This window comes from Oncorhynchus kisutch, linkage group LG26 (genome assembly GCF_002021735.2).
Source record: "Oncorhynchus kisutch isolate 150728-3 linkage group LG26, Okis_V2, whole genome shotgun sequence".
In the NCBI taxonomy this organism is placed as follows: domain Eukaryota; kingdom Metazoa; phylum Chordata; class Actinopteri; order Salmoniformes; family Salmonidae; genus Oncorhynchus; species Oncorhynchus kisutch.
This window is the reverse complement of record NC_034199.2, coordinates 10,697,250-10,723,678: the sequence shown is the minus strand read 5'-3', so window position 1 is coordinate 10,723,678 and position 26,429 is coordinate 10,697,250. Positions and strand designations below refer to the sequence as shown.

Sequence of the window (26,429 nt, the reverse complement as noted above, 5' to 3'; positions counted from 1 at the left end):
CAAACGTTTTAGAACACCTACTCATTCAAGGGTTTTTCTTTATTTTTTACTATTTTCTACATTGTAGAATAATAGTGAAGACATCAAAACTATGAAATAACACATATGGAATCATTTAGTAACCCAAAAAAAGTGTTAAACAAATGTTTGAGATTCTTCAAATAGCCACCCTTTCCTTGATGACAGCTTTGGAAACGCTTGGCATTCTCTCAACCAGCTTCATGAGCTAGTCACCTGGAATGCATTTCAATTAACAGGTGTGCCTTGTTAAGTTAACTTGTGGAATTTTTTTTCCTTCTTAATGAGTTTGAGCCAGTCAGTTGTGTTGTGACATGGTAGGGGTGGTATAAAGAAGATTGCCCTTTTTGGTAAAAGACCAAGGCCATATTATGGCAAGATCAGCTCAAATAAGCAGAGAGAAATGACAGTCCATCATCATTACTTTAAGACATGAAGGTCAGTCAACCTGGAAAATTTCAAGAACTTTGAAAGTTTCTTCAAGTGCAGTCGCAAAAACCATCAAGTGCTATGATGAAACTGGCTCTCATGAGGACCGCCACAGGATTGGAAAACCCATCTGTGGCATTGTGTTGTGTGACAAAACTGCACATTTTAGACCTTCTATTGTCCCCAGCACAATGTGCACCTGTGTAATGATCATGCTGTTTAATCAGCTTCTTGATATGCCAAACCTGTCGGGTGGATGGTTTATCTTGGCAAAGGAGAAATGCTCACTAACAGGGATGTAAACAAATATGTGTATAAAATTTGAGAGAAATGAGCTTTTTGTTAATATGGAAAAATTCTGGGATCCTTTATTTCAGCTCATGAAACATGGAAACATGAAACACTTTACATGTTGATTTAGACTCAACATGAGTTTACTGACCGCGTAGCCTCATAGTAGATGTGGTTACCAAGCCTTGCAGGTCTGGCCTTGGTGTACCTCATCCTAGGCTTGAATTGCTGTTTTGTATTCTAGGGCCTCTAGTGAGTAGTCTGGACCCTGGTTTTATGGATACACAATCTATCGTTTTTCCTGTACAGTGCAGTATTTGTAGGTAGTGTCCAGTGGCTCCATTTTAAGTCGTTTCAGGCCAAGATCAATTTTTTGGCATATGTGCACACTGGCCTTGGGCTGATTAAATGTGTAAAATGTGCAATTGGCTCATCATCATTAGGTTAATCCAGGTCTTTAACAGGTATGCCTGACCATCATTGTTTACATTGTGTCTTGGAAGTAAGTAATCACCTATAGGCTTACAGTTTATTGCATTGCAGTGAACAGGGAGTGGGTGGATATTTGGGTTTTTAGACCATAGTCCCCCATGAAATAACACCATATCTAGATTCTACAGACCCTACTGAGAAAATTCCAACCCTTCTTCTACTTCCGCACCTAGAATAGTTTTCTCTCTATAAGCCAATATGTAATTTATAGGCACATAGTGTATTGTATTGGGACCAATGGAGTGGGTTGGAGTAGAAAGTGTTACTGGGCATGTAGACCTCTGTCCCCCATGAAATAAAAACAATATATAGATTCTATAGACCCTAGTGAGTAGTCCCAACCCCACTTTTACTTCAGCACCTAGAATAGTTTTCTTTCTATAAGCCAGTATGTATTTCATATACAGTGTATTGCATTGGGGGTATTTATTTGGCCGAAATGTAATGGACATGTCACTTAAATATGAACAAATATTAATAATTGTTCGTGTTTAGACAGAAAAAAAAGCATATATCATGACTAAATAAATACATGTTAATGACACGTTTATAATATTAAATTGTGGACCTTTATTTTGAAAATTCCGTGACCCGGAAACACTTTTTTAAGCGTCTGACGAGATGCCGCTTGACGAGTGAGACCGCTATCTAGCCTACTGATATTTGCAAGCGGAGTTAAAACATTGAAAATGGAAAACGTCTGTCTTGAAAGTTTAATCTTAAAGTTGCATGATGTTCAGGCAGTGAAATTCGGAACGTTCACGCTGAAGAGTGGAATAACCTCGCCGATTTATTTTGATCTCAGAGTTATTGTTTCTTACCCAACTCTCATGAACCAGGTTGGTAAACACGTGTTTTCCATGAGTATTGGAAACAGCAATGTCGGCGTTCCCAAACTCGGTCATGGGGACCCTAATGGGGTGTACGTTTTGGTTTTTGCTCTAGCACTATACAGCAGATTCAAATGACCAAAGCTTGATTACTAGGGCCAAAAACAAAACGTGTACTCTTTGGGGTCCCGAGGACCGAGTTTGGAAAACGCTGACCTACGTCTGTTCGGAGGTAATCAAATCAAAATGTATGTTACGAGCTCATTAGTTGGAGTTGACTAAGTGTTTTGATGGGTTTGTTTGCCTTTAGGTGTCAAGTCTTCTTTATCAACGCGCCAAAGATGAGGACTTAAAATACAGCTCTGTGTGTGGAGTCCCATACACTGCTCTGCCCTTGGCTACAATCATCTGCTCCAATCACGAGCTGCCCATGCTCATCCGAAGAAAAGAAGCCAAAGACTATGGTGCGATTTCATGATGGTCAAATTTGATTGTTCTCTTTGAGTATTTTTTTTATTTTAAGCATCCCATCAGTTCAGTCTACAGTTGGAGCTAGCAAGTGTTAGAGCATTTCATCAGTCTAAATAGATTCCAGATCTCTCATATCAGACATCCATCATGGCCACAATATGTTCCATCTCTTTATCCTAGGAACTAAGAAGATTATAGAGGGGACTATTCACCCTGGAGACACGTGTCTGATCATCGAGGATGTAGTGACCAGCGGCAGCAGCGTCATGGAGACGGCTCTGGTGCTCCAGGCGGAGGGTTTAAAGGTGACGGATGCCATCGTGTTGATGGACAGGGAGCAGGGCGGCGGGGCCATGCTGGCCAAGAGGGGCATCACGCTCCACTCCGTCATCTCCATCTCCAAACTCCTCAACACCCTGTTTCAGGCAGAGCGCATCGACTCGCTCACGGCCCAGAGCGTGTGCAGGTTCATCCATGAGAACAACACCTACAAGCCCTCTGGTGAGGAGGAGAAGAACGGCTCGCCTGCAGCCAAAAAGCCCTGCAAGCCGGCGGAGCTGAGCTATGGAGCCAGGGCCCAGCTCCAGAATACACACCCTCTGGCCGCCCAGCTCCTCAGACTGATGGAAGAAAAGAAGACCAACCTATGTGTGTCGGCGGACATGACGGGCTGCGAGGAGCTGCTGCAGCTAGCCGACTCTCTGGGGCCTCAGATGTGTGTGTTGAAGACCCACGTGGACATCCTTCAGGACTTCAGCCCAGCCTTCACCCAGTCACTCAAGGACCTGGGCCTCAAACACAACTTCCTCATCTTTGAGGACCGCAAGTTTGCCGACATCGGGAACACGGTCAAGCACCAGTATGAAGGTGATTAGTGGGCGCACTCGTTTTGCATTGCTGTGTGCCCCTCGGTGGGTGGTGATTTCACTTTAAATGTGCAAACTCTTCCCACCCAGGGCCCCAGGCTATGCAAAACTAACGCGCCCCGTGTTAAAATAGACACATTGTCCAACTCCAGCAAATAAGGGGCATTGTTGTACAGCAGTTGTCCCCTTAACCTTTTGAAACATGCTTTTCAATCCTAATTCATATCTGGTTGCTATTATTTCTAAGTCTTCTGACTGTTGTGTGTTGTCGTCTATTTCTCAGGTGGGCTCTACCAGATCTCCTCGTGGTCTCACATCGTTAATGCCCATGCGGTACCAGGCCCTGGGGTGGTGAAGGGGCTCAGTGCGGTGGGCCGCCCGCTGGACCGCGGCTGTGTCCTCATAGGTCAGATGAGCTCCCAGGGTTCCCTAGCAACAGGGGACTACACGCAGGCTGTGGTGAGCAAAGCGCTCCAGCAAGAATTACCTCAGAATGTTCTGTCCCTCTCTAACCTCCCACAGCTCTCTGCAATGTGTTACAAATCAGGACACAGTGTCATTTTGCAGGGTCACCGTGAAAGCCGGTTTTACATTCTAGTATGTTTTAATAGGGGTGTTTGCATCGGACAGCTTAACTGTAGTAATAGTTGGATTCCTTAATGTAATCCTTAATCTCTGTCATGTGATTTTTTTGTCTCTGTCATTCCATAGGTGAAAATGGCTGAGGAGCATTCTGAATTTGTTTTTGGGTTCATCTCTGGCGCCAAGATCAGCAACAAGCCTGAGTTTGTACACATGACTCCAGGGGTGCAGATGCAGTCAGGAGGTACCACACTCTATACCTGTTAACCACTTCATCCATCCTGTCCAGTGTTCTGTCATTTTCAGAATGTCCTGTTATAAGCTCTCCTTGCCACTAGATGGTGCTAGTGTCCAATAAATGAAGACTGGGTCACTTATCTTGGTTGTCTGTTTTATTTTATTTTATTTTACCTTTATTTAACCAGGCAAGTCAGTTAAGAACAAATTCTTATTTTCAATGACGGCCTAGGAACAGTGGGTTAACTGCCTGTTCAGGGGCAGAACGGCAGATTTGTACCTTGTCAGCTCGGGGGTTTGAACTTGCAACCTTCCGGTTACTATTCCAACGCTCTAACCACTAGGCTACCCTGCCGCCCCGTCTCTAACCACTAGGCTACCCTGCCGCCGCCCCGTCTGTATTGGCTCCCTATTACCAACAGTGCACTACTTTTGACTAGAGCCCTATGGGCAAAAGTAATGCACTATGTTGAGAATAGAGTGCCATTTTGAATGCATCCCTTGTTTTCATAGTTTTTTTTTTTTTACCTCTTCAGCAACAAACTAGTGTGGTGTTTTCTTTAGCACCACACTGTTCATTGATCATAATCTTCATCCTTTCTGTTTCAGGAGATGGTCTGGGCCAGCAGTACTCCAGTCCTGATGATGTGATTTTTAAAAGAGGCTCTGACATCATCATCGTGGGCCGTGGTATCCTGGGGGCCTCTGATAGGGTGAAGGCTGCTGCAGAGTACAGAGAGGCAGGCTGGAACGCATACACCAAGAGACTCAACACATCTATCCAAGGAGACGCTAAAGACTAGGGCTACATCCTAAGTGGCACCTTATTCCATATATATTGCACTACTTTTGACCAGAGCCCTATGGGCCTTGGTCAAAAGTAGTGCACTATGTAGCGCATAGGGTGCCATTTTGGATGCTGACAAGACTAGAGCAGACACCACATCGCTAATGTGAAACATGATTATTCCCTCCAAACAGCTGCTGAGACCTTTCTCTTAGCCACAACTAGCTACAAAACTTGCTAAATCAACTGAACTGCGACAATGCTAATTTTAACCTTTGGCGACAGGGATATGTTTCAGTTATTTTTTTTTTTTACATAGTGTTATTTTTATATAATCTATAATTTGCAATTTTTTAAAATGATTTGTATTGACCAGTTATATGGAATTGTGAAATGAATTAAATAAATACATTTGCTGTAATTATCAGTGTTCTTTGAAGTCTATAAACATTTTATCAGGGGTGTTTTCTACAGATGAACAGATACAGGATGGAAGACTGTCAAAAGATTCATTTTACAAAACAAACATTGTGTATTAATTCATTGACATTGCAACAATCAATTGACTTGTGTTGACAACAATGTATTGGTGAACCAGTGAAGTCTTTATCCCTCTGATTATTTGTGATGTGCCATCCAGGTGTAGGGTTTGCTGTATACCCTAGACACTAATAAACCGTGGATATGCTGAGCTTGTTTCATTTTATATGGTATCTCAATCAATCAAACGTATTTATGAAGCCCTTTTTAAACCAGCCGATGTCACAAAGTGCTGTACAGAAACCCAGCCTAAAACCCCCAAACAGCAAGCAATGCAGGTGTGGAAGCGTCTGCATCTACTTTTTACTTTGTGAAATCAAGCATAGTCTACCTAACACGCCAGTCTTTTCGCAAGGCAAGCTCTGATGACGAGGTAAGGAACTAATTTGCAAGCCACATGATATGAAAATATGTGTAAATGACATGATGGGGAACAGAGCAGGGGGGCAGGCAGGTGGGTTTTCTCCTACCTTCAACACAGGTGAATGAAGCCACCTTTGAATGTCCCATTCTCCACCAGTTCATCTTGAGCACAAAGGTCAGCAAACCCTGCCATCTCATCGATTGGACCGAGCGCAAAGCACGGTTGGTTTGCATAGAGAGGGAGGGTTGGCATAATAAAGAGCTAAACTCGTCTACGTCTGCTTTCCCTCCCCTTGGCTGTTGTGTCAATATTGGACCTGAGCAACGCACCGTGCGACAGGTGTCCACTGGAGAATCCTCTCTCTTTTTAAAACCAACCTGAAAAAAAGAGGGAGAGAGAAGATAAATGGAAGGATGGCCTACCATGCCAGGAGTATATATAGGCTACCTACAACGTGCCCGACGCATTCAGTGTTGCCTATAAGATGTACACAATGCGCAGGTATTACTGCTAGTGCTTTTTTTAAATGTCTTCTCACTTTTGTTTCTCCCGACAATAGATAGGCAATGGTAAGTTTATGTCGGGAAAAAATGTGTATGTAGTATTAAATTGTGAATGACAATTTTACAGACAGGTAGGCTACATTTTTTTGTATTGGCATCAATGTTAACCTTTGCACCTTTCCAGGTGTGTGGACGCAGCGAGAAATGGAGAGTATAACGTCGTCTGCAACTGCTTTTCCAAGACGGGATCATCATATTTCGTTTGATTTTCTGTATTTGCCTCACGTTGAGCCACACGCACAATACCTGAAGATGAAGTTTTGTTCGTTCGGCTCGCGTTAAGCAGGTACAGATTTTCTACAAAACAGAAGAGCCAAGTTCATACTGCGACATGAAGTCGTTCTCATTGATGCTGCTCTATTTTCCTGTCACAAATACAGACTTCGAACCCCGATTTTTTTTGCCAACTGGACAAGTAAAAAAAACAAAACAAGTATTCTCTTGATTTATATGGATAAAGTTATGTTACCATTTTTTTGTTTTGTTTTTAGACTCTTGCTCACCACTAAATGCTATAGTTCTCTCCATGGATTTTACTATGACTAGTTATTAGACTTATATTGCCTAGTTATTTCCTTTTATTAAACACCATTAGGTTTTTTCTTTATGGACATGCTGTAATGATGATATCCAACCAGTTAGCGCCAATAGTGTCATCATTATGTCAGAGTGCACCGGGAATCAGGGAGCTGGTCATTTCTTAATTGTAGTTATCTTAATCATTAACCAGCCAAGTAACAGCCATCTGATATGGACCATCTGCTGGCTGGGATCTGTACCTCTGAAGAGGCAAGGCTACTCTGTTAAAATCAGCTATGAAATTCATAGGTGTCTGGACATTTATTCCAGTAAATGCAGAATGTAGCCTATAACAAACAGCTCATCATAAAAACACCACGTCATTCTCCATTGCTCATGCACTGTAAAACATTTTGCATTTCAGTTAAGCATAGAGACATCATACACTATAGGCATATCACTGCTTTGCATATGTTTCAGAAACATCTATTTTCCACCTCTGACAGTATCATTTGTAGTGCCAGTTACCCCACCATACACACACCACTTCGATGAGATGATTAACACATGTACCTCAAGTATCTGTATAGTCCCATTCTACTTTGAGCATAACTGCAGGTAGACATTTGCATATCCAGTTTTCGTTGTATGAACGAGCCAATAAACAGCCTGGTAAAGGCTTTCCCATGTAATAATTTCTGCTCTCATGTTTCCCTACAAAGTTCCAGTAAATATTTGTTTAAAGTCAGTGTAAGGAGACCTCACAGCCTGTATTCTCATGCTAGTGACAGTTTATGCTGCAGTTACACCCTAAACCTCCAACATGACACTTCCTCAACTTACTCTACAGAGCAGTTATTGGCTCTGTAAAATATGTACACACAATATTATTTTGTCATTCCCTGGTATCTCAGGCAAGTCTTCAATCTTTCAGTCTTTCATGGAGCAATATATGTTCTTATCATTTCATATCTGTTCTGTTTTATGGATAAACATGACTGGGACAAAATTACTTAACGAAAATTATTATTTGCCCTGTCTCAGCAACCTATAAAACTGTGTGGGATTCTCTCACAGATGCAAACAAATTGTGACTATTCATTCTGACTATACAGATATACAATCAGCCTTCTCTTATCCTATTACATCATCTTGAGAGAATTATGTGTAAGATCAAATAAGCTCAGTTTTTCCCCCCATGGGCTATTATTCTTTAGGTCTGTGGCTATCATAACACCCAGACAATTGTGTGTGTCTGTAGAAAAGCATGATTGCATTTGTGGTGCCTGTTCAACTGCTACCTGTTGCCTAAGTGGAGGACAAGTGTTGCCCTGTGGGCTGTGTGCTGTGTGCTGTTTCAAATGACAGTTAAAGAGGTTGCTAATGAAATATGAAAATGCCTGGGGGTTGTTTCTCTTGTAACTGCCTGGCTTTACCTAAGCAGTGGAGCACAGAGACTGGGAGAAGGAGGGGGAGAATCCAGGGCTCTGCAGCACCTCTCTGGGTGCGTCTGAAATGGCACCCTATTCCCTATATAGGGGACTACTTTTGTAGTCCACTATATAGGGAATAGAGTGCCATTTCGGAGGCACCCTGTCTTGGCCTCGGGTAAATCCTGCCTGTCTGTTGCGGTTCACTCTGATGCAGAGCCAGAGCCATTCACAGAGCAGATGTCACCTGCCTGAGCTGTCATGGCCTGTTCAAATTTGTCCTTAGGAGGATTTGTTTCTATAGCAGCAGAGAGGGGAAAAACACACAGGGAGCAGGTCATTTAGTGGTGGTCTGCGTCTGCTCACTCACTGACTATTCAGGTAGCACCAACTCACGTTGAAGCAGAACACAAGACCTGTCCATTTACAACCTTATAGCAAAAAAACGATATTTCTGATTCACATTGGACAATAAAGTTGTATTGTATGCCACTTATCTTCAGTTGAGTTGTGTCTCCTCAAGGCGATATTCTGAAGAAAGGTGCTGTAAGTGAATATTTGCACATGTTGGGATCAGTGTCTGATCAGGTATGTGTATGGATATGTCCTTGGTTCAAACATACACAAAACATTTCCATGACATAGACTGATCAGGTGAATCCAGGTGAAAGGCATGATGCCTTGTGGATGTCACCTGTTAAATCCACTTCATTCAGTGTAGAAGGGGAGGAGACAGGTTAAAGAAGGGTTTTTAAAGCATTGAGACAATTGAGATATGGATTGTGCATGTGTGGCACTCAGAGGGTGAATGGGCAAGTCAAAAGATGTAAGTGTCTTTGAACGGGGTAGAGTAGTCGGTGCCAGGTGCAATTGTTTGAGTCAAGAACTGCAACGCTGCTGTTTCCCCCCCGCTCAACAGTCTCCGATGTGTATCAAGAATGGTCCACCACCCAAAGGACATCCAGCCACCTTGACACAACTGTGGGAAGCATTCGAGTCAACATGGGCCAGCATCCCTGTGGAATGCTTTTGACACCTTGTAGACTCCATGCTCCGGCTAATTGAGGCCGTTCTGAGGGCAAAAGGGGTACAACTCAATGTATATTCTATAGCATTATCCATCATATTTTCTTGTTGTTTGAGTGGCTCACTTGAAAAAGAGACCTGGGTCTCAATGTTGACTCCGTGTATAAATACAAATCAAATAAATACAAAATAAATTTGAAGGGTAACCGGAAACTATGAATTTGTGGGCAATAGCAGCATCACTTCCTGACAATACATCAATGCTTACGCAACCTCCCTGACTAAGTCAGGTAGGCACAGGCTGGAGGGCTTTGTTACCATGGAGAAACTGGATCCTGAGAAACAGTCTGCCTCACTTACACCACACAGTTATCACACGTACACATGTTGCCCTATAGAGGGGCATTGATTTAAAAATTAAATGAAGGGGGATAATTGTGATAGCTAAAGTTGTCTCTAGCCTGGTTCATCTCACATCACTCTATGGTTTATTAGCCGAAACGTGTAAGATACAATGAATGGATACGAGAAAATGCTGTGAGGGAGAAAAAAAACAGATGTTCAAACAATGTTGTTTGCTCTGGTTGCTGCCTGGTTGACTGGTTCTTCCAACCTGCACCTCGGCCAACTGTTTGCAGGTTGGCTACTCAGGATGGCAAACATAGTGCCAGCATTGCTAAATGAAGTGGTCAACCTGTCAAAGTGCAGTGGACCATAGATTGACATTTCTATGCGTTCTCTCTTTTTATCCAACACAAATAATATATGAAATAGTATCTATAATATCTGAAATAAAATATAAAGGTATTTGTAGCCAGAGTCAAATTAATATAGACTTGCCAACACTTTTCCAATGCACAATAAGTAAATATTCATTGTTATTGTGAAAAGCATCTGATATGATCATATTTCACAGGTTCCATTTAATTTATAAACATAGAAATGGTACAACCGATCATTTAAAAGTTTCATGAGCAATATCCCCTCTATCAGAGACCCGTGAGACCAGAGCAGAAGAATAGACTAGCCTACTACTTTCCTACTACTGCTGTAAAGGAGATAAAGATTCAAAGTAGAGTTCTGAGTTCTGAGCCTTTACTGTAGGCCCTATGTGTCAGATGCAAATAGGGAGAGCTGAATTTCCAAGTGAAATTAGGCTTCAGCTGATGAGCTGACAAATCTAATCTATCCAATGGGGGATCAAAGGCCAGCAGATGGGTGACTACTGCTCTGTCACCATGTCCACCTGCCCCAGGGCAAACAAGGCCACACAGGTAAGACAGAACAATGAACCCACCCCACTCAAAGGGGCTGCTGTACACACAAGAAATGAAGCATATAGGCACACACACGTGGCCACACACGGAGACAACAGAAAAGGGTATAACTACCATAAAAACACATTTACAGAGGACCCAACCAAGTCTGAAGTCTGATTACTTTCAATTTCCATCAGCAAGTATATTTAAGTCTACCACAGCTTTGGGGTCAATTCCATTTCAATCCAGTCAATTCAGGAAGTAAACTGAAATTCAAAATGTCCAAGTCTCATTCCCAATCGGCACCCTATCCCTTAGTGCGCTACTTTTTAAAAGTAGTGCACTTTATAGGGAATAGGGTGGCATTTGGGACGCAAGAGTTAGGCCAACAACCTTCTAAAGCCCTCACCTAGTGAATTTGTTCATAAAAATACAATAATATTATGCATACTGTATTCACAGACTTCTCTTCCTATTATAACATCACCTGACCTGACCATATGTCTCTATGATATGTTGCCTCACTTCAAATGTGTCATCGTCATATTTACAGCCTATTATCACCAGTCGCTGTAATGAACTGTTGTGCCACGAGATGTCACTGCAGGTAGGTATTATTGCAAGTTGACTGACATGACTAGGTTCCATTTGTATTATTATACTAAGAATCCAGATCATGAAGTAACACTGCAATATCCAAGCGCCTCCTTAAATAAAATATGATACACATTTATAAGTCAACCATCCGTATTGATGAGAAGATCCACAGATTCACATTCCACTTTGCATTCATAAGCTCCACAAAGGCACAGAAACTATTTGGACCCATTGACAACTCAGCAACTGAAAAACACTGATGTCATAGAACAATCTGCATTGTAAATGGATGAGAACTGAGTGCTACCAGGAACATGTCAGAATCCTTTCTCACGTTCCTTTCAATTAATATGACGAGAATAGATTTAGCGTGAACAACAATAGGTATCACAAGGGTTATACATTTAAAATGCTCTCTTTCAACCATATGAAGTATAAACATGATCCAACATGAAAGAATATGAATTATTCCTGAAAATAAAATCTGTCTGTTTCTCATTTTGTTTCAAATGAGAGATGACAGTGGTGCCATGTTGGGTGCTGTGCGGTGGCATGGGTAGAGGCAACCACACATTGGTGCCCTTGTACCCACCTCTGGGTTAATCTCCAAGAATTCTGCTATTATCCCCAATTTCCAATCAAACTGTCGTGTCAGTGTGTTGCTATTGTGGCCGGGTTCATCAGGCAGGCACAGGCTCTGGGTGCAATTTTGATGAGTCAGTGGATCTAAGCTTCCCACAATAGGCCTCTGGAGCCTCCACAATGGTGTGGACTAATGCACGCTTTCAGCCTGCCGCTGCTGAGTATGCAAGGCTTGTGCGAAAGCGGCAGTAAACGAGGGGCTTGGTAGTATAAAAACAGAAGTGAGGGCCTAGGACTCGACATTGTTACACTGGATCTGTTCCACCTCAGTACTCTCTGTAAGTATTCACACTACCTAGGTAGAATGTGAACATCTGATTCCTGTGCATCGGCCTGCCAACCAGTGGGATTGATTACATCCAGTATGGGAGATATATATTTGATATTTGTATCTGATATTTCCCAAGTGCAAACTGAGAGCTCAACTCATTCAACATGAGTTGTTTGGTGCTTCGCACCTTGCTCAGGAATCAATGTTCACTTTCATGTATAGCTAGCTACCAGAGAACCCAGAGTGAAGCTCTCCATTTTAGCCTAGTTTCCTCATCTCTGGTCTTCCTTGTCCCCCTTTGGTAGAGAGCAACCTCACGGTGGAAGTAGCAGCCATGAACACTCAGCAGATGGAGCAGATGGGCCAGTTCAAGATCACTGTCTGGGAGGAGGAGAACTTCCAGGGAAAGCGTTGTGAGTTCCTGCTGGAGTGTCAGAACATCATGGAGAGGGGATTCCAAAAGATCCGCTCCATCAAGGTCGAGAACGGACCGTAAGTCTCTCTTTGGATGTCTACACCAGCCTAAAACAGAGGAGCTGTACTACATTACTGGTAGAGTAGTAATGTAGTATTACTATATTAGATCCATGGTTGTTGTTTGGTCAATCAATGGTATTGAGGATTTTTAGCTCATAGGTTGTGTTATGAGCCGAAAGTGAGAAATATGGTCATTGTAACACTCATTTCTAGCCTTAGTTCCTCTCAGAAGCTAATGTATACTTGAATATTATATTCTACAATTGCAGTTGTACTGTACTGTTGTGAACCTGCCCTCAGTTGATAAGCAAAGCTTGGTATGACAATGCTACGTTTCGTTATCATTATCATGTCCACTCAACACTTGATAGCCTGATTTGGGCAATCTGTGTGCAATATAGTTTATGTATCATTTTCACATGGGTTGGACCAAATGTTATAGCTGAACGCAATACATGAGCTAATCGATTTGTGCGCGTTATTAACCTTAAATGTAGCTCGTTGTTTTGTTTCTGTCAGTCAGTCTAAGTAGACTACTGTTGTAATCTCCATTGAGTCCCAGCTGCCGGCCTTGTGTTCTGTTCAAGCGGCTGACTGGCGATCTGATAATGGTCCAAAGGCGCAGCATGTGGTGTTTGCTTTGGCCCTTTGTCCTGTAATCAACACAGCGCTCTGTGCCATGGGGCGTTGCACTTTTGTGAACTAACCTGGCACTCCATTTTCTCTCTCTCTTTCTTTCTGATTCCCTCTTTCCCCCTGCCTGTCGTTTAGCTGGGTGGGTTTTGAGTACCCTGAGTTCCAGGGCCAGCAGTTCATCCTTGAGAAGGGAGACTACCCCCGTTACGAGGCTTGGAGCGGAAACAGCAGTTACAGGACCGAGCACATGCTTTCCTTCAGACCTATTAAGTGTGCTGTAAGTTCCTCCCACACAAATGTCATTTCAAGGATAAAGAAAACGCCCATCTAAAGCATATTTCGGAATGAAGCACAGTAATAGTAATAATGTTTTAGTTTAAGGTTAATATATTCACAGATGATGCTTGTGTTTATATTTGATAATGGTACAATCATACCACAATTCTCAAATCCATCTGTTTTGGATTTTCCCCAAAATCTCTAAAATATGATGAGGCCATATGAAAACGAATCAAGGCTCCTGCACCTCTATCAACAGAACCACAGTGACAGCAAGGTGACTCTGTACGAGTGTGAAGACTTCCAGGGGCGCAAGTTCGAGATGTGCGATGACTACCCCTCTCTACAGGCTATGGGCTGGTGCAGCAAGGAGGTGCCCTCAATTAAAGTCAACTCCGGAGCGTGAGTCTTTTCTTATTCCTGTAACCTATGTATGCTTCCGGTACAAACACTCTAGGCTCTGATACGTAGACTACATTGACAAAGACATAATCACCCAAGACGATTGGTTTTGTACATTTCATAACAGCTTAGGACGGCACCCGGTCACATGTTACCTACATAGCAGCCTCATATAGTTTGTGTGATAAGAGTCCCATTAGAAAAATGATCAAGTGAAAAACATGTGCCCTTCTCTTCACAGCTGGGTGGCCTATCAGTTCCCCGGTTACCGTGGCTACCAGTACATCCTGGAGAGAGACAGACACCAGGGAGAGTACAGACACTACAATGAGTACAGCACCCAGGCTCACACCAACCAGGTCCAGTCTATCCGCAGAATCCAGCACTAAGTCCACTTGACACTATCCTCCAGCGGCTACCATGTACTGACCATGACATATATTAAAAATAGGCAATAAAGGCTTTATTCAAACTACGGAAACAGAGTGCTTGTGGCAATTCCTTGCTTTAAAAAAAAACGGACTCTTGATCAGGACATATTGCTAGCTATCTAGCTGTTTAAAAGCCCGTGGTAGAGTCTTAACAACCCATTGCCACAGCGGCTAGCTGTATACTCCAACACAAGTGAATCACAAAGGCATTTCATGACCTGACAAATAAATCAATACATAAACCAGGGTAAATACCACCTTTCTGTTAGGATAGGATGTATATTGTTCTTGTCAGATTGTATCTTATTTCCAATAAACAAAAGCAAGAGATCACTATTGTTTCCACCATTTGTTATTGCAATGTTGTGTTTTGTCGTAGCCTACCATGAAGCCTATACAAAAAAAGAGGGTTTGGGGGCTAAACTGGGGCGTCAAAGGACCACCTTTCTTTTACTGTGACAACAATCAAAAGAGCCATAAACTTTACCGAGCGAAATCGACAATATATGCCACATACATGCCCCTGGAGGCAATGGATCGACCCCCAGTTACGACACTCACTTTCTCTGACATATCCCTCTCTGCCCTAAAGGTAGGCTATCAATAAAACTTGAAAATACCTTTCAAATATGTTTTTTTAAAAGAACAAAGAAATAAACAATATGTTTCTGTGCTTATGCCTTGAAATAACATACACTACATGCCCAAAAGTATATAGACACCCCTTCAAATGAGTGGATTCGGCTATTTCAGCCACACCCATTGCTGACAGGTGTATAAAATCGAGCACACAGCCATACAATCTCCATAGACAAACACAGGCAGTAGAATGTCCCATACTAAAGCGCTCAGTGACATTCAATGTGGCACATTCATAGGATGCCACCTTTCCAACAAGTCAGTTCGTCAAACGTCTGCCCTGCTAGAGCTGCCTCAGTCAACTGTAAGTGCTGTTATTGTGAAGTGGAAACATGTAGGAGCAACAACGGCTTGTGTGGTAGGCCACACAAGCTCACAGAAATGGATCGCCAAGTCCTGAAGTGCAGAGCACATAAAAATAATCTGTCCTTGGTTGCAACACTCACTACTGAGTTCCTAAATGCCTCTGGAATCAACGTCAGTAGAAGACCTGTTCGCCGGGAGCTTCATGAAATGGGTTTCCATGGCCAAGCAGCCGCACATAAGCCTAAAATCACCACGAGCAATGCCAAGCGCAGGTTGGAGTGGTGTAAAGCTCACCACCATTGGACTCTGAAGAAGTGGAAATTCTCTGGAGCGATGAATCACGCTTCACCATCTGGCAGTCCGACAGACGAATCTGGGCTTGGCAGATGCCAGGAGAACGCAACCTGCCCCAATGCATAGGCCAACTGTAAAGTTTGGTGAAGGAGGAATAATGGTCTGGGGCTGTTTTTCAGGGTTTGGGCTAGGCCCCTTAGTTCCAGTAAAGAGAAACCGTAATGCTACAGCATACAATGACATTCTAAACTATTCTGTGCTTCCAACTTTGTGGCAACAGTTTGGGGAAGGCCCTTTCCTGTTTCAGCATGACAATACCCCTGTGCATACAGCAAGGTCCATACAAAAATGGTTGGTCTAGATCAGTGTGGAAGAACTTGACTGGCCTGCACAGAGTCCTGACCTCAACCCCATCGAACACCTTTGGGATGAATTGGAATGCAGACTGCGAGCCAGGCCTAATTGCCCAACATCAGTGCCCGACCTCACCAATGCTCTTGTGGCTGAATGGAAGCAAGTTCCCGCAGCTATTTTCCAATTTCTAGTGGAAAGACTTCCCAGAAGAGTGGAGGCTTTTATAGCAGCAAAGGGGGGGGGACCAACTCGATATTAATGCCCATGATTAATGCCCATATGAATGAATGAAGGCAGAAGGCTCTTAATCTGAAATGAAGTAGGCTTCTCTCCAAACCTGGCCCAAGGTGACTAACATGCAGCCAGACAATGTGAATTGTCCAAGGTGCTGACCACTGCAGCCATGACAAACTAATTTAAGACCAAATAAATGATTTAAATTGGGGGATAGCCCCGCTATGTTAGGGTCAGGCTATCGTTGAGACTGCCATTGCATGATAAGGCTAACACATTTGCCAAGTTGTGTATAATATATGCATGTTTTCTTGAACCGGATTACGTTTTAAATCACACTTGCTACATCCTTATTGAATGTTTGTTTGCTGTGTCGTCTGACAGTTCAGGTCCAGGACATTCAATTCCGCGTTAGCCTACACACCCAGAGACTTGCTCATGAACCGCAGACCGGTAAAAGACACAGGCCCACACCCAGTCCAGGATCTTTTAATAAATGTTCAACTATACACACCTTTCCCAAATACACATTTCTATCCCGACTGATTAAAACGGCCGCACAGTGCAGAGAAGCTTGGCAGTCGTTTCGGATGGTGGGGGAATAGGTTAGGCCAGTGTTGCTTGTGTTTCAATCCCGAAAAACTGGTAAGTCCAACGATGAGTAAGAGAAGATATAAATAGTTTTTAGGTAGCCTAGCACTCTCTTTGCCTGTGAACGAGTTGGGAATTATTTTAAATGCACTTGTCTTGGCTTCTCACCATTGATTTACTGTGCGCACATAGGAATGGTCTCATTTTGTAATCAGATGTATACAATTATATAGGTATTTCTGTGGGATTGCTTACAGTGAATAGACTTTATCTAAAGTGTTATTGAAGGGTGGAATCCTAATTTGAGATTCGTGCATAACTACCACCACTGACAATATGATTTATGCGCACATGTGTCAAATTATGATTCGAAGAGTTTTAGAGCCTATCGTTTGTTTGAATTGACAAATATTTATTTGAAACTATAAGGACACTATAAGGACATCAAAACTGGAACTATAACTTGGAACACACCAGAACGGGACAATAATATTTAATTCAAAACTTTCGAAAATGATCTAGCATTCGAGGCTTGTTTTAAGTTGCCTGCGACCTGTTTAAAGACTCAGGCAGCTAAAGCAAGTCTGGGACGCCAGACACAACTCTTCTGAGAAGCAGCAGCAGCGGAACGCGTGGAGAGAGAGGCGTGGTGGGGACGTGGAATATTATCGCCTACTCCATGAGTCATATAATAGCCTTGCTTTAGCAGTCACATACATACTCTCTCTGGTCTCATATCGTTTGCTCCTGTTATCTTTTCCCTAAACAACTATGACTTGATAACACATTTTCGTGAAAATATTACATTTGCATCAATACATGTTGATTTACAAGAAATGTAATATGTTGTGTTTATTATGTGCATTTAATTATTGTCCGGTGTTGTGATTAGAAATACGTATTATGAAGTTGGTAAAAGTAGCATAAAACGTCTACAAAATCTACAATTTGCTGTACATTTTGCATGTCCATGGCATATGACCGCTAATAAAGTGTTTGCCTTAAATACTGTCATTCCCTTTTTATTACACTTACTCACTGCATATTTTCACAGCTGATCTCATTAATGTTATCTGCCCACAGTGTATTTTTCTTCATATTCCTTAGGCTAGGACTAGGCCACGTTTATATGGATACAGTTATTGTATTTCAAGGAAAATTTTAATAAAGAAAATGCATTGTCATTATTCTAAAAATACTTATTATTATTTCTTATTAGTATACCGAGCCCCAGTATTATTAGGCCTATTCATGATAATGGGTATGGCTCTGAGTATGATTAGGATTCCTTATATTATTATTACTAGGCCTATTGTTGTTATTGTTATGCTATTATTAGGCTAATGGACTTTTGTGGATCATTGATGGGGTCTTGGGAGGTAGCTTGGACGCTCGTCCTTGCAGGATTGCTTTTGATTAAAAGAGAATTGTTCTCTCGTGGCTTTACATCGATAAACATAATTTAAGATATTGTTTTAGATTTAGCCTCATTACACTCCGATTGTATATAGCCTTATGCCTATAAACATAAGGTCGGTGATACATTTTTCTTGTTTTCCCAGGTGCATTGAGGCGTGTTTTTAAGGTCAATATTATTTTCATACATGAAATAGGCCTCTGTGTTTGCAAAGAGGTAAAGAGGCGGAAAAGAGAGGGGATCTGAACTGGTTTTCCATGTCAAACACTTCAATTCTCCATAGAAACTCTGATCTTAACGCGGAAACTTTATTAAACCCTGATGGTGGATTGATAAGACCGAATTTCTCTCGGATCTTTTTATTGTGGAGACCGGGGAGAGATGACAGAGGCAAATTGCTCTTTTAATTAAAGCAATGCACCAGAGGAAATTGCTGTCTGAATATTGTCTCCGAGATGGGGTTTGTGACAGTTGCCTGGAAACTTCAATCTGTCCCACATTTATTCCAGATCACAGTTATGAGATAAAGTTTAATAAAAATCTTTGCCCGAATGAAATCCAACCCTTTCTTGAACAACAGCTACAATGAGACAGAACTGCGGAGGAAACCTTATGTTTAACATGTATCTCTCAGGTTCGTGCTTTTGTACGTGACATTGAAAATATTATTTATTTATAGGCTATTCAGATGAGGGAAATCGTCTTTATTCCTTCGGTAGTGATTCTGCTTCTAGCTAGCGATTGCTCTGCCTTTTCAATCTGTAACCTGTCTCCTCTTTTGTCGGAAATCGGATATCCTCTTTCCTGAACGCGTTTCCTGGCTTCAGCCGTAAAGCTTGGAGGAAAAAAACTACAAATATTAGAAAACCGAGCATTAGTTAGAGACTAGATTATAAAATGAAACCATAGCTTTTTAAGGCTTTTTATAATATTTTCAATCTGAAGATAGATATTTCAACGTGGAATAAGGATATATTTTGCAGAATTTTCTAATGTTTCATTGTATTTTAACATAATTTTGCAATGAAAACTTATTTTACATTAATATATGCTATATTTTCAAATAATATTGGTTTAATAACACATTTATTTGTGTTAATGACCGGTCTATTGCAGATCCAACAGAAAATCTGTTGAAAGAAAGCAAAGGTGCATCCTGGAGTCCCATAAACACAGGAGTGCAAAAAGGTAAGAAATGGTTTAAATTTGGTATTTATTATATGCATCCCAACCCAACATTGTAGTTATTCAGAGCATTTTTAAGAATTAATATAAGCGTTTACCTTTTAATAATTGTAATAATCTACCGTCCATAGAAACACTGCCATTGATTTGATTAGAGATAATTAATCACATGAAAGAAAATGATAACACGCTTAAAAAAGGGTTCTACAAGAGTGGACAATAAATACGTAATTGGGTTGTTTGTGAACTAAGCACATTTTTTTGGACAAATCATTTTCTTTTTTGCTTTTGTAATTGTAAGACATAGACATCGAGGAAATTGAACCAAATTATTGTCCAACTACTGCTAGGTTAATTTTATGCGTAATTGTACACTTATTTTGGAAATAAAGTTAAATACATTTTTCAAATAGCCTATCAAAGGATGAATGCTTATTTTCCTGTATTGTCACCGTCACACATGTGTACTATTATGTGTTATTTTGATTAGGCAGTGGACAGATTCAGCTATGGCAGTTTCTCCTCGAACTCCTGTCAGACAGCGCCAACATGTCCTGCATCGCCTGGGAAGGGACGAATGGAGAATTCAAGCTAATTGAACCAGATGAGGTAGCCCGGCGATGGGGCGAGCGCAAAAGCAAGCCCAACATGAACTACGACAAACTCAGCCGCGCATTGCGGTACTACTATGACAAAAACATCATGACAAAGGTCCATGGGAAGCGATATGCTTACAAGTTCGACTTTCACGGGTTGGCTCAGGTTTGTCAACCCTCATCAACAGAGCAAGCTCTTTATAAATTCCAGAGTAATTTTGCCCCCATTCCCTTTTCGGGGATTTCAAAGCTAAACCTGGTTGGTCCAGGCGTCGGTTCGTCTGGATTCTCTTATTGGCCGGGGTCGCCACCGACTCTCTACCACAGTCACAACCTCCAACCCCCGGGACCGTTTGGTTCTGTGTCTGCCTCGCACATCAGCTGCGTCAACAACATCAACAACCTGAATAATATCAATAACCACTACAATTGACTCCTATTAACTCTACCAATAACGTTGTTAAAAAAGACCTAATCATAATTCACAATGGTAGCTGAAGGCGCGTGCCTTTTTTAAATTAGGTCTCTGAGTTATGATTTTTCCTCTTGTGGACCAACATTTTTTTTAAATCTTCAATAAATGGGTCTATGGGAAAATCTAAAATTTAAACACATGCTTTTTTTTAAAGATATGAAGCCTATATCAAGCAAAATCTAGATTAAGAACCATTGTCTTGCCTATTTTTCTCTCGTCGATAAGACATTACGAAAACGTTCTCGAACGTTGCAGATATAAATACTACAAATAGACCAGACGTAATTTCCTTATTCTACATGTCAGAGATGCATGTTTTCGCTACCCGGACGTTGCAAAACGATGCGTCCTGCTGAACGCATTCCTGGTGTCTGCAAGAGATTGTCTGGCTTCTAGCGCCTCCGGGTGGCTATTAATTCGGCATATAAATACTGATTTGATCTCAAATAAACTTGCAGTGTACTTTTCAATGTAGAGATATTACTGCGACTCTAAAAACATTATGGAGATACAGATATATCGTCACTTTAAATAGCCTTCGTTATGTAGATGTAGCCTACACAGGCAGTTTACAATGCAGTGCAGGTGTCTCCTAGATTACGACAACAAAAGGGGTTGCCTTTTCGTTTTCATACGTTTTCTTTATAGACAATTTTTACATTTGACACACAGATTCGACATTTTTATGCACGGAAAAAATACATAGATTGTTTGATTAACACTTAAAACCTCTTAGAAATGATCTTTGAAATTGTAGGCTAATTTTTCCGAAAAGCTATATCCACCAATTTTTCACATTTGTGTTTTTCATCGGAAATGATTGCTTATGGGTACCTTAATTTATGTGTAAAATAGTACTGTTCTCAGATTTTCTTGTGTATGTTTATTATACTTTTTTTGCTAACTGTTATACATCCATTGTTTAGCTGGAATGGAATGTTCATATCCTGTCAAATGGAAAATGTAGGCTAATTGTTTTAGATACAGATCTCATATTACTGCATGAAAAAAAGTTGATTTAAAAAATATGTATGTTGTGCCCTAAATGTATAATTTGTACATTTATTTATACACATTTTTGTTACTTGTTACATTTGACTCTGTAAAACCTAGCAGTACTACCTATTTCCATGAGAGTGAGGCGCATATGTAGCATTTTGAAAAACACGTAATTATTTGTCTCTGAAATGAAACCATCAAGTGATAGATTTTAAACAAATACATATCTGTCATTGAACAACCCCATGCCATGATTAGATATAGTGGAGAAAAAAAACACGAACCTCTTTCATAATTTGTTTAAACAATAAAAGCTAATTTACCAACATTTCTGAAAATGGGTAGGTCTATATAACGTTTTGGAATTAAACCCTTCACGTGTACCTATTCCATTACATCTTATTCTTCTCTTGTTGTTAGCCTACTGTAGCCTATAAAATGAACATGTTATTGAATAAATCGAGTGTAATTTGTACAGTGGTTGATTGTCATTTGTTAAGGTTTAGGCATGCATGCTATTAGGCCTATTGTAGCCTAGATTTGTGACATTTTGTGAACTTGGCATGTTATTTTACATGCATTTTATTTTTGCAGAATTATCGCAGAATGTATGAAAATGTGCACAAGACCATCATTATCCTCATTAGAATTTGCAGATGATTTTTCCAAGTGCGCAACACATCTTTCGCTCTCAGCTTGGTTGAGGATCTTATGGTGACGTATAATTAAGCCTACATTATTTTAAGCCACACAGGAGCGCGGCGTCATACTGTTTCCATAACATTTATATAACATTTAAATGATCTACATTTAAAAACATGACCCACTGTTCCATGTGCTATTCTGGTTTGAGGGAGAAACGTTTTGTGTTACTTTAAATCTAGACAAAAATGAAGTTGTGCTATTTCAAAATATTTGTTCACCTTCATTGCTGTGGATCAGGTCATTGGACACATTTACAGTGCCTTCAGAAAGCATTCACACCCCTTGACTTTTTCCACATTTTGTTTTGTTACAAGGTAGGATTATGATGGATTCAATTGTCATTTTTTCATTGTCAAAAAACAACCCAAAATACTCTGTAATGTAAAAAATAAAAAAATAAAATGAAAACACTAATACTGTATGTCTTGATTAGATAAGTATTCAACCCCCTGAGTCAATACATTTTAGAATCATATTTGGCAGATGTGAGTCTTTCTGGGCAAGTCTCTAAGAGCTTTCCTCACCTGGATTGCATAACATTTGCCCATTATTCTTTTCAAAATTCTTCAAGCTCTGTCAAATTGGTTGTTGACCATTGATAGACAACCATTTTCAGGTCTTGCTATAGATTTTAAAGCAGATTTAAGTCAAAACTGTAACTCGGCCAGCAAGGAAAATTCACTGTCTTCGAGGTAATCAACTCCTGTCTAGATTTGGCCTTGTGTTTTAGGTTATTGTCCTGCTGAAAGCTGAATTCATCTTCCAGTGTCTGATAGTAAGCAGACTGAAACCAGATTTTCCGCTAGGATTTTGCTTGTGCTTGTGCTTAGATTCATTCCATAAATTTTTTTATCCCGAAAAACTCCCCAGTCCTTAACGATTACAAGCATACCCATAACACGATACAGCCACTATTATGCTTGAAAATATGGAGAGTGGTACTCAGTAACTTGTTATATTGGATTTGCCCCAAACATACCACTTTGTATTCGGGACAAAAAATGAATTGCTTTGCCACATTATTTTGCATTATTACCTTAGTGTCTTGTTGCAAACAGGATGCCTGTTTTGGAAGAATTTTTTTCTGTACAGTCTCCATTCATTTCACTCTGTCATTTAGGTAATTATTGAAGATTAAATACAGTATATTGATGGTATGGATCAACAAGCCTTCCATGTCAGATTGCCTGTATCTGGTAAAGAATTACTTCACATAACCTTGTATGTAACCTAAACCTACATCTAGACATGCAGTGCTGTCAGTGGTTTGAGATCCAGAAAAACAACTATTCACTCGTTGTCTGTGAGCCCATTTGAAGTCATAGATGGATAATGCCTCCCGCATGGTTGCATATTGTGAGGAGGCTGATAAGAACATGGCAGTGTATGTGTGTGTGACCTGCATATCAATAGAGCCATCTATTGATGTCAGGCAGGCAGCTCTCGAAACACCAGACCCATTTCAAATACCCGGTCTCCTCTCCCTCTGTCTGCACATTGACAGACCAACAGAGGCCAAGGCATGATCTCAGTTTCTCTCTATTCTTGTTCTCACACTATAGAACACTTAAAGGAAATGTCCCTATAACAATGACATTCACTTTCAAAAGATTAAAAAAGGAGCACAAGCAAGAAATGTATACCGATCTAAATTGTTTAAAGCTATGCTAAAACCTGCAAAAACAATTAATAGACAGTACCAATCAAAAGTTTGGATACACCAACTCATTCCTGGGGTTTTCTTTATTTAGATTCTTCAAAGCCACTATTTTTGTTGAGGACATCTTTGCACACTCTTGGCATTCTCTCAACCAGCTTCAAGAGGTAGTCACCTGGAAAGAAAATCAGTTGTGTTGTGACACGGTAGGGGTTGTATACAGAAGACATTTTTTAATAAGGCTAAGTCCATATTATGGCAATAACAGCTCAAATAAGTAAAGATAAATTACAGTCTACCATTACTTTTAGACAGGTCAGTCAACCCGGATAATTTCTATAACTTTGAAAGTTTCTTCAAGTGCAGTCGCAAAAACCATCAAGCGCTATGATGAAACTGTCTCTCATGAGGACCGCCACAGGAAGGGAAGACGCAGAGTTACCTCTGCTGCAGAGGATAAGTTCATTAGAGTTACCAGCCTCCAAAATGGCAGCCCAAATAAATGAGTTACAGAGTTCAAGTAACAGACACATGTCAAAATCAACTGTTCAGAGGAGACTATGTGAATCAGGCCTTCATGGTCAAATTGCTGCAAAGAAACCACTACTAAAGGACAACAATAATAAGAAGAGACTTGCTTGAGCCAAGAAACACAAGCAATGGAATTTAGACCTGTGGTAAATCTGTCATTTGGACTGATGAATCCAAATTAGAGATTTTTTGGTTCCAACCGCTGTGTCTTTGTGTGGTTCCCACCGTGAAGCATGGAGGTGTGATGGTGTGGGGGTACTTTGCTGGTGACACTGTCAGTTATTTCTTTAGAATTCAAGGCACACTTAATCAGCATGGCTACCACAACAGTATTCTGCAGTGATATGCCATCCTACGAAGCAGCCACCTGGCCAGGCTCCTTAGAAGTGCACATCACACACCACTCCCGAGTATATTACTAGCCAATGGCCTGTCTCTTGACAACAAGGTAGACAAAATTTGAGCCAGGGTTGCCTTCCAGAGAGACATCAGAAATTGTAACATCCTATGTTTCACGGAAACATGGCTCTTTTGGGATATGCTGTCGGAATCGTTCAGCCACCGGGCTTCTCCATGCATCGCGCCGACAGAGCTAAACACCTCTCTGGGAAAAGGAAGAGTGGGGGTGTATGCTTTATGATTAACGACTCATGGTGTAATCATAACAACATACAGGAACCCAAGTCCTTCTGCTCACCCGATCTAGAAATCCTTACAATCAAGAGCCGGCCATTTTACATACCAAGAGAATTCTCGTTATTTCAAATCAAAGTTTATTTGTCACGTGCGCCGAATACAACAGGTGTAGACCTTACTTACAGGCTCTAACCAATAGTGCAAAAACGGTGTTAGGTGAACAATAGGTGAGTAAAGAAATAAAACAACAGTAAAAAGACAGGCTATATACAGTAGCATGGCTATAAAAGTAGCGAGGCTACATACAGACACCGGTTAGTCAGGCTGATTGAGGTAGTATGTCCATGTAGGTATGGTTAAAGTGACTATGCATATATGATGAACAGAGAGTAGCAGTAGCGTAAAAGAGGGGTTGGCGGGTGGTGGGTGGCGGGACACAATGCAGATAGCCCAGTTAGCAAATGTGCGGGAGCACTGGTTGGTCAGCCCAATTGAGGAAGTATGTACATGAATGTATAGTTAAAGTGACTATGCATATATGTTAAACAGAGAGTGGCAGCAGTGTAAAAAGAAGGGTGGGGGCACACAATGCAAATAGTCCGGGTAGCCATTTTATTACCTGTTCTGGAGTCTTATGGCTTGGGGGTAAAAACTGTTGAGAAGCCTTTTTGTCCTAGACTTGGCACTCCGGTACCGCTTGCCATGCGGTAGTAGAGAGAACAGTCTATGACTGGGGTGGCTGGGGTCTTTGACAATTTTTAGGGCCTTCCTCTGACACCGCCTGGTGTAGAGGTCCTGGATGGCAGGCAGCTTAGCCCCAGTGATGTACTGGGCCGTACGCACTACCCTCTGTAGTGGCTTGCAGTCAGAGGCCGAGCAATTGCCATACCAGGCAGTGATGCAACCAGTCAGGCAGGATGCTCTCGATGTTGCAGCTGTAGAACCTTTTGAGGATCTCAGGACCCATGTCAAATCTTTTTAGTTCCCTGAGGGGGAATAGGCTTTGTCGTGCCCTCTTCATGACTGTCTTGGTGTGTTTGGACTCTAGTTTGTTGTTGATGTGGACACCAAGGAACTTGAAGCTCTCAACCTGCTCCACTACAGCCCCATCGATGAGAATGCGGGCATGCTTGGTCCTCCTTTTCCTGTAGTCCACAATAATCTCCTTAGTCTTAGTTATGTTGAGGGATAGTTTGTTATTCTGGCATCACCCGGCCAGGTCTCTGACTTTCTCCCTATAGGCTGTCTCGTTGTTGTCGGTGGTCAGGCCTACCACTGCTGTGTCGTCTGCAAAATTAATGATGGTGTTGGAGTCATGCATGGCCATGCAGTCGTGGGTGAACAGGGAGTACAGGAGGGGACTGAGCACGC

At 41.3% G+C, this 26,429-nt stretch overlaps 3 protein-coding genes across 3 annotated transcripts; all 3 read left to right on the top strand.

The window, feature by feature from the left end:
* The first annotated feature begins 1,818 nt into the window (after positions 1-1,818).
* On the top strand, positions 1,819-5,694 carry umps (uridine monophosphate synthetase). The gene is made up of 6 exons (XM_020461993.2): positions 1,819-2,069; positions 2,371-2,524; positions 2,712-3,398; positions 3,681-3,856; positions 4,109-4,223; positions 4,826-5,694. The coding sequence occupies exons 1-6, from the start codon at positions 1,920-1,922 to the stop codon at positions 5,017-5,019; spliced, it is 1,476 nt and encodes a 491-aa protein (XP_020317582.1). The 5' UTR covers positions 1,819-1,919; the 3' UTR covers positions 5,020-5,694.
* A 6,374-nt stretch (positions 5,695-12,068) lies between these two features.
* On the top strand, positions 12,069-14,772 carry LOC109871387 (beta-crystallin A2-like). The gene is made up of 5 exons (XM_020462240.2): positions 12,069-12,221; positions 12,520-12,706; positions 13,463-13,604; positions 13,866-14,008; positions 14,250-14,772. The coding sequence occupies exons 2-5, from the start codon at positions 12,549-12,551 to the stop codon at positions 14,395-14,397; spliced, it is 591 nt and encodes a 196-aa protein (XP_020317829.1). The 5' UTR covers positions 12,069-12,221; positions 12,520-12,548; the 3' UTR covers positions 14,398-14,772.
* A 2,592-nt stretch (positions 14,773-17,364) lies between these two features.
* Positions 17,365-22,002, top strand: LOC109871354 (protein FEV). Its single transcript, XM_020462202.2, has 3 exons — positions 17,365-18,908; positions 19,391-19,462; positions 19,950-22,002. The coding sequence occupies exons 1-3, from the start codon at positions 18,860-18,862 to the stop codon at positions 20,486-20,488; spliced, it is 660 nt and encodes a 219-aa protein (XP_020317791.1). The 5' UTR covers positions 17,365-18,859; the 3' UTR covers positions 20,489-22,002.
* The last annotated feature ends 4,427 nt before the right edge of the window (positions 22,003-26,429 follow it).

Coding starts and splice junctions, on each gene's coding strand:
- umps (XM_020461993.2), top strand. CDS start 1,920: ATGGAAAACGTCTGTCTTGAAAGTTTAATCTTAAAGTTGCATGATGTT. Junction 2,525..2,711: donor AAAAGAAGCCAAAGACTATG/GTGCGATTTCAT, acceptor TCTTTATCCTAG/GAACTAAGAAGATTATAGAG. Junction 3,857..4,108: donor GGGACTACACGCAGGCTGTG/GTGAGCAAAGCG, acceptor GTCATTCCATAG/GTGAAAATGGCTGAGGAGCA.
- LOC109871387 (XM_020462240.2), top strand. CDS start 12,549: ATGAACACTCAGCAGATGGAGCAGATGGGCCAGTTCAAGATCACTGTC. Junction 12,707..13,462: donor ATCAAGGTCGAGAACGGACC/GTAAGTCTCTCT, acceptor CCTGTCGTTTAG/CTGGGTGGGTTTTGAGTACC. Junction 14,009..14,249: donor ATTAAAGTCAACTCCGGAGC/GTGAGTCTTTTC, acceptor TTCTCTTCACAG/CTGGGTGGCCTATCAGTTCC.
- LOC109871354 (XM_020462202.2), top strand. CDS start 18,860: ATGAGACAGAACTGCGGAGGAAACCTTATGTTTAACATGTATCTCTCA. Junction 18,909..19,390: donor GTTTAACATGTATCTCTCAG/GTTCGTGCTTTT, acceptor GGTCTATTGCAG/ATCCAACAGAAAATCTGTTG. Junction 19,463..19,949: donor AAACACAGGAGTGCAAAAAG/GTAAGAAATGGT, acceptor TATTTTGATTAG/GCAGTGGACAGATTCAGCTA.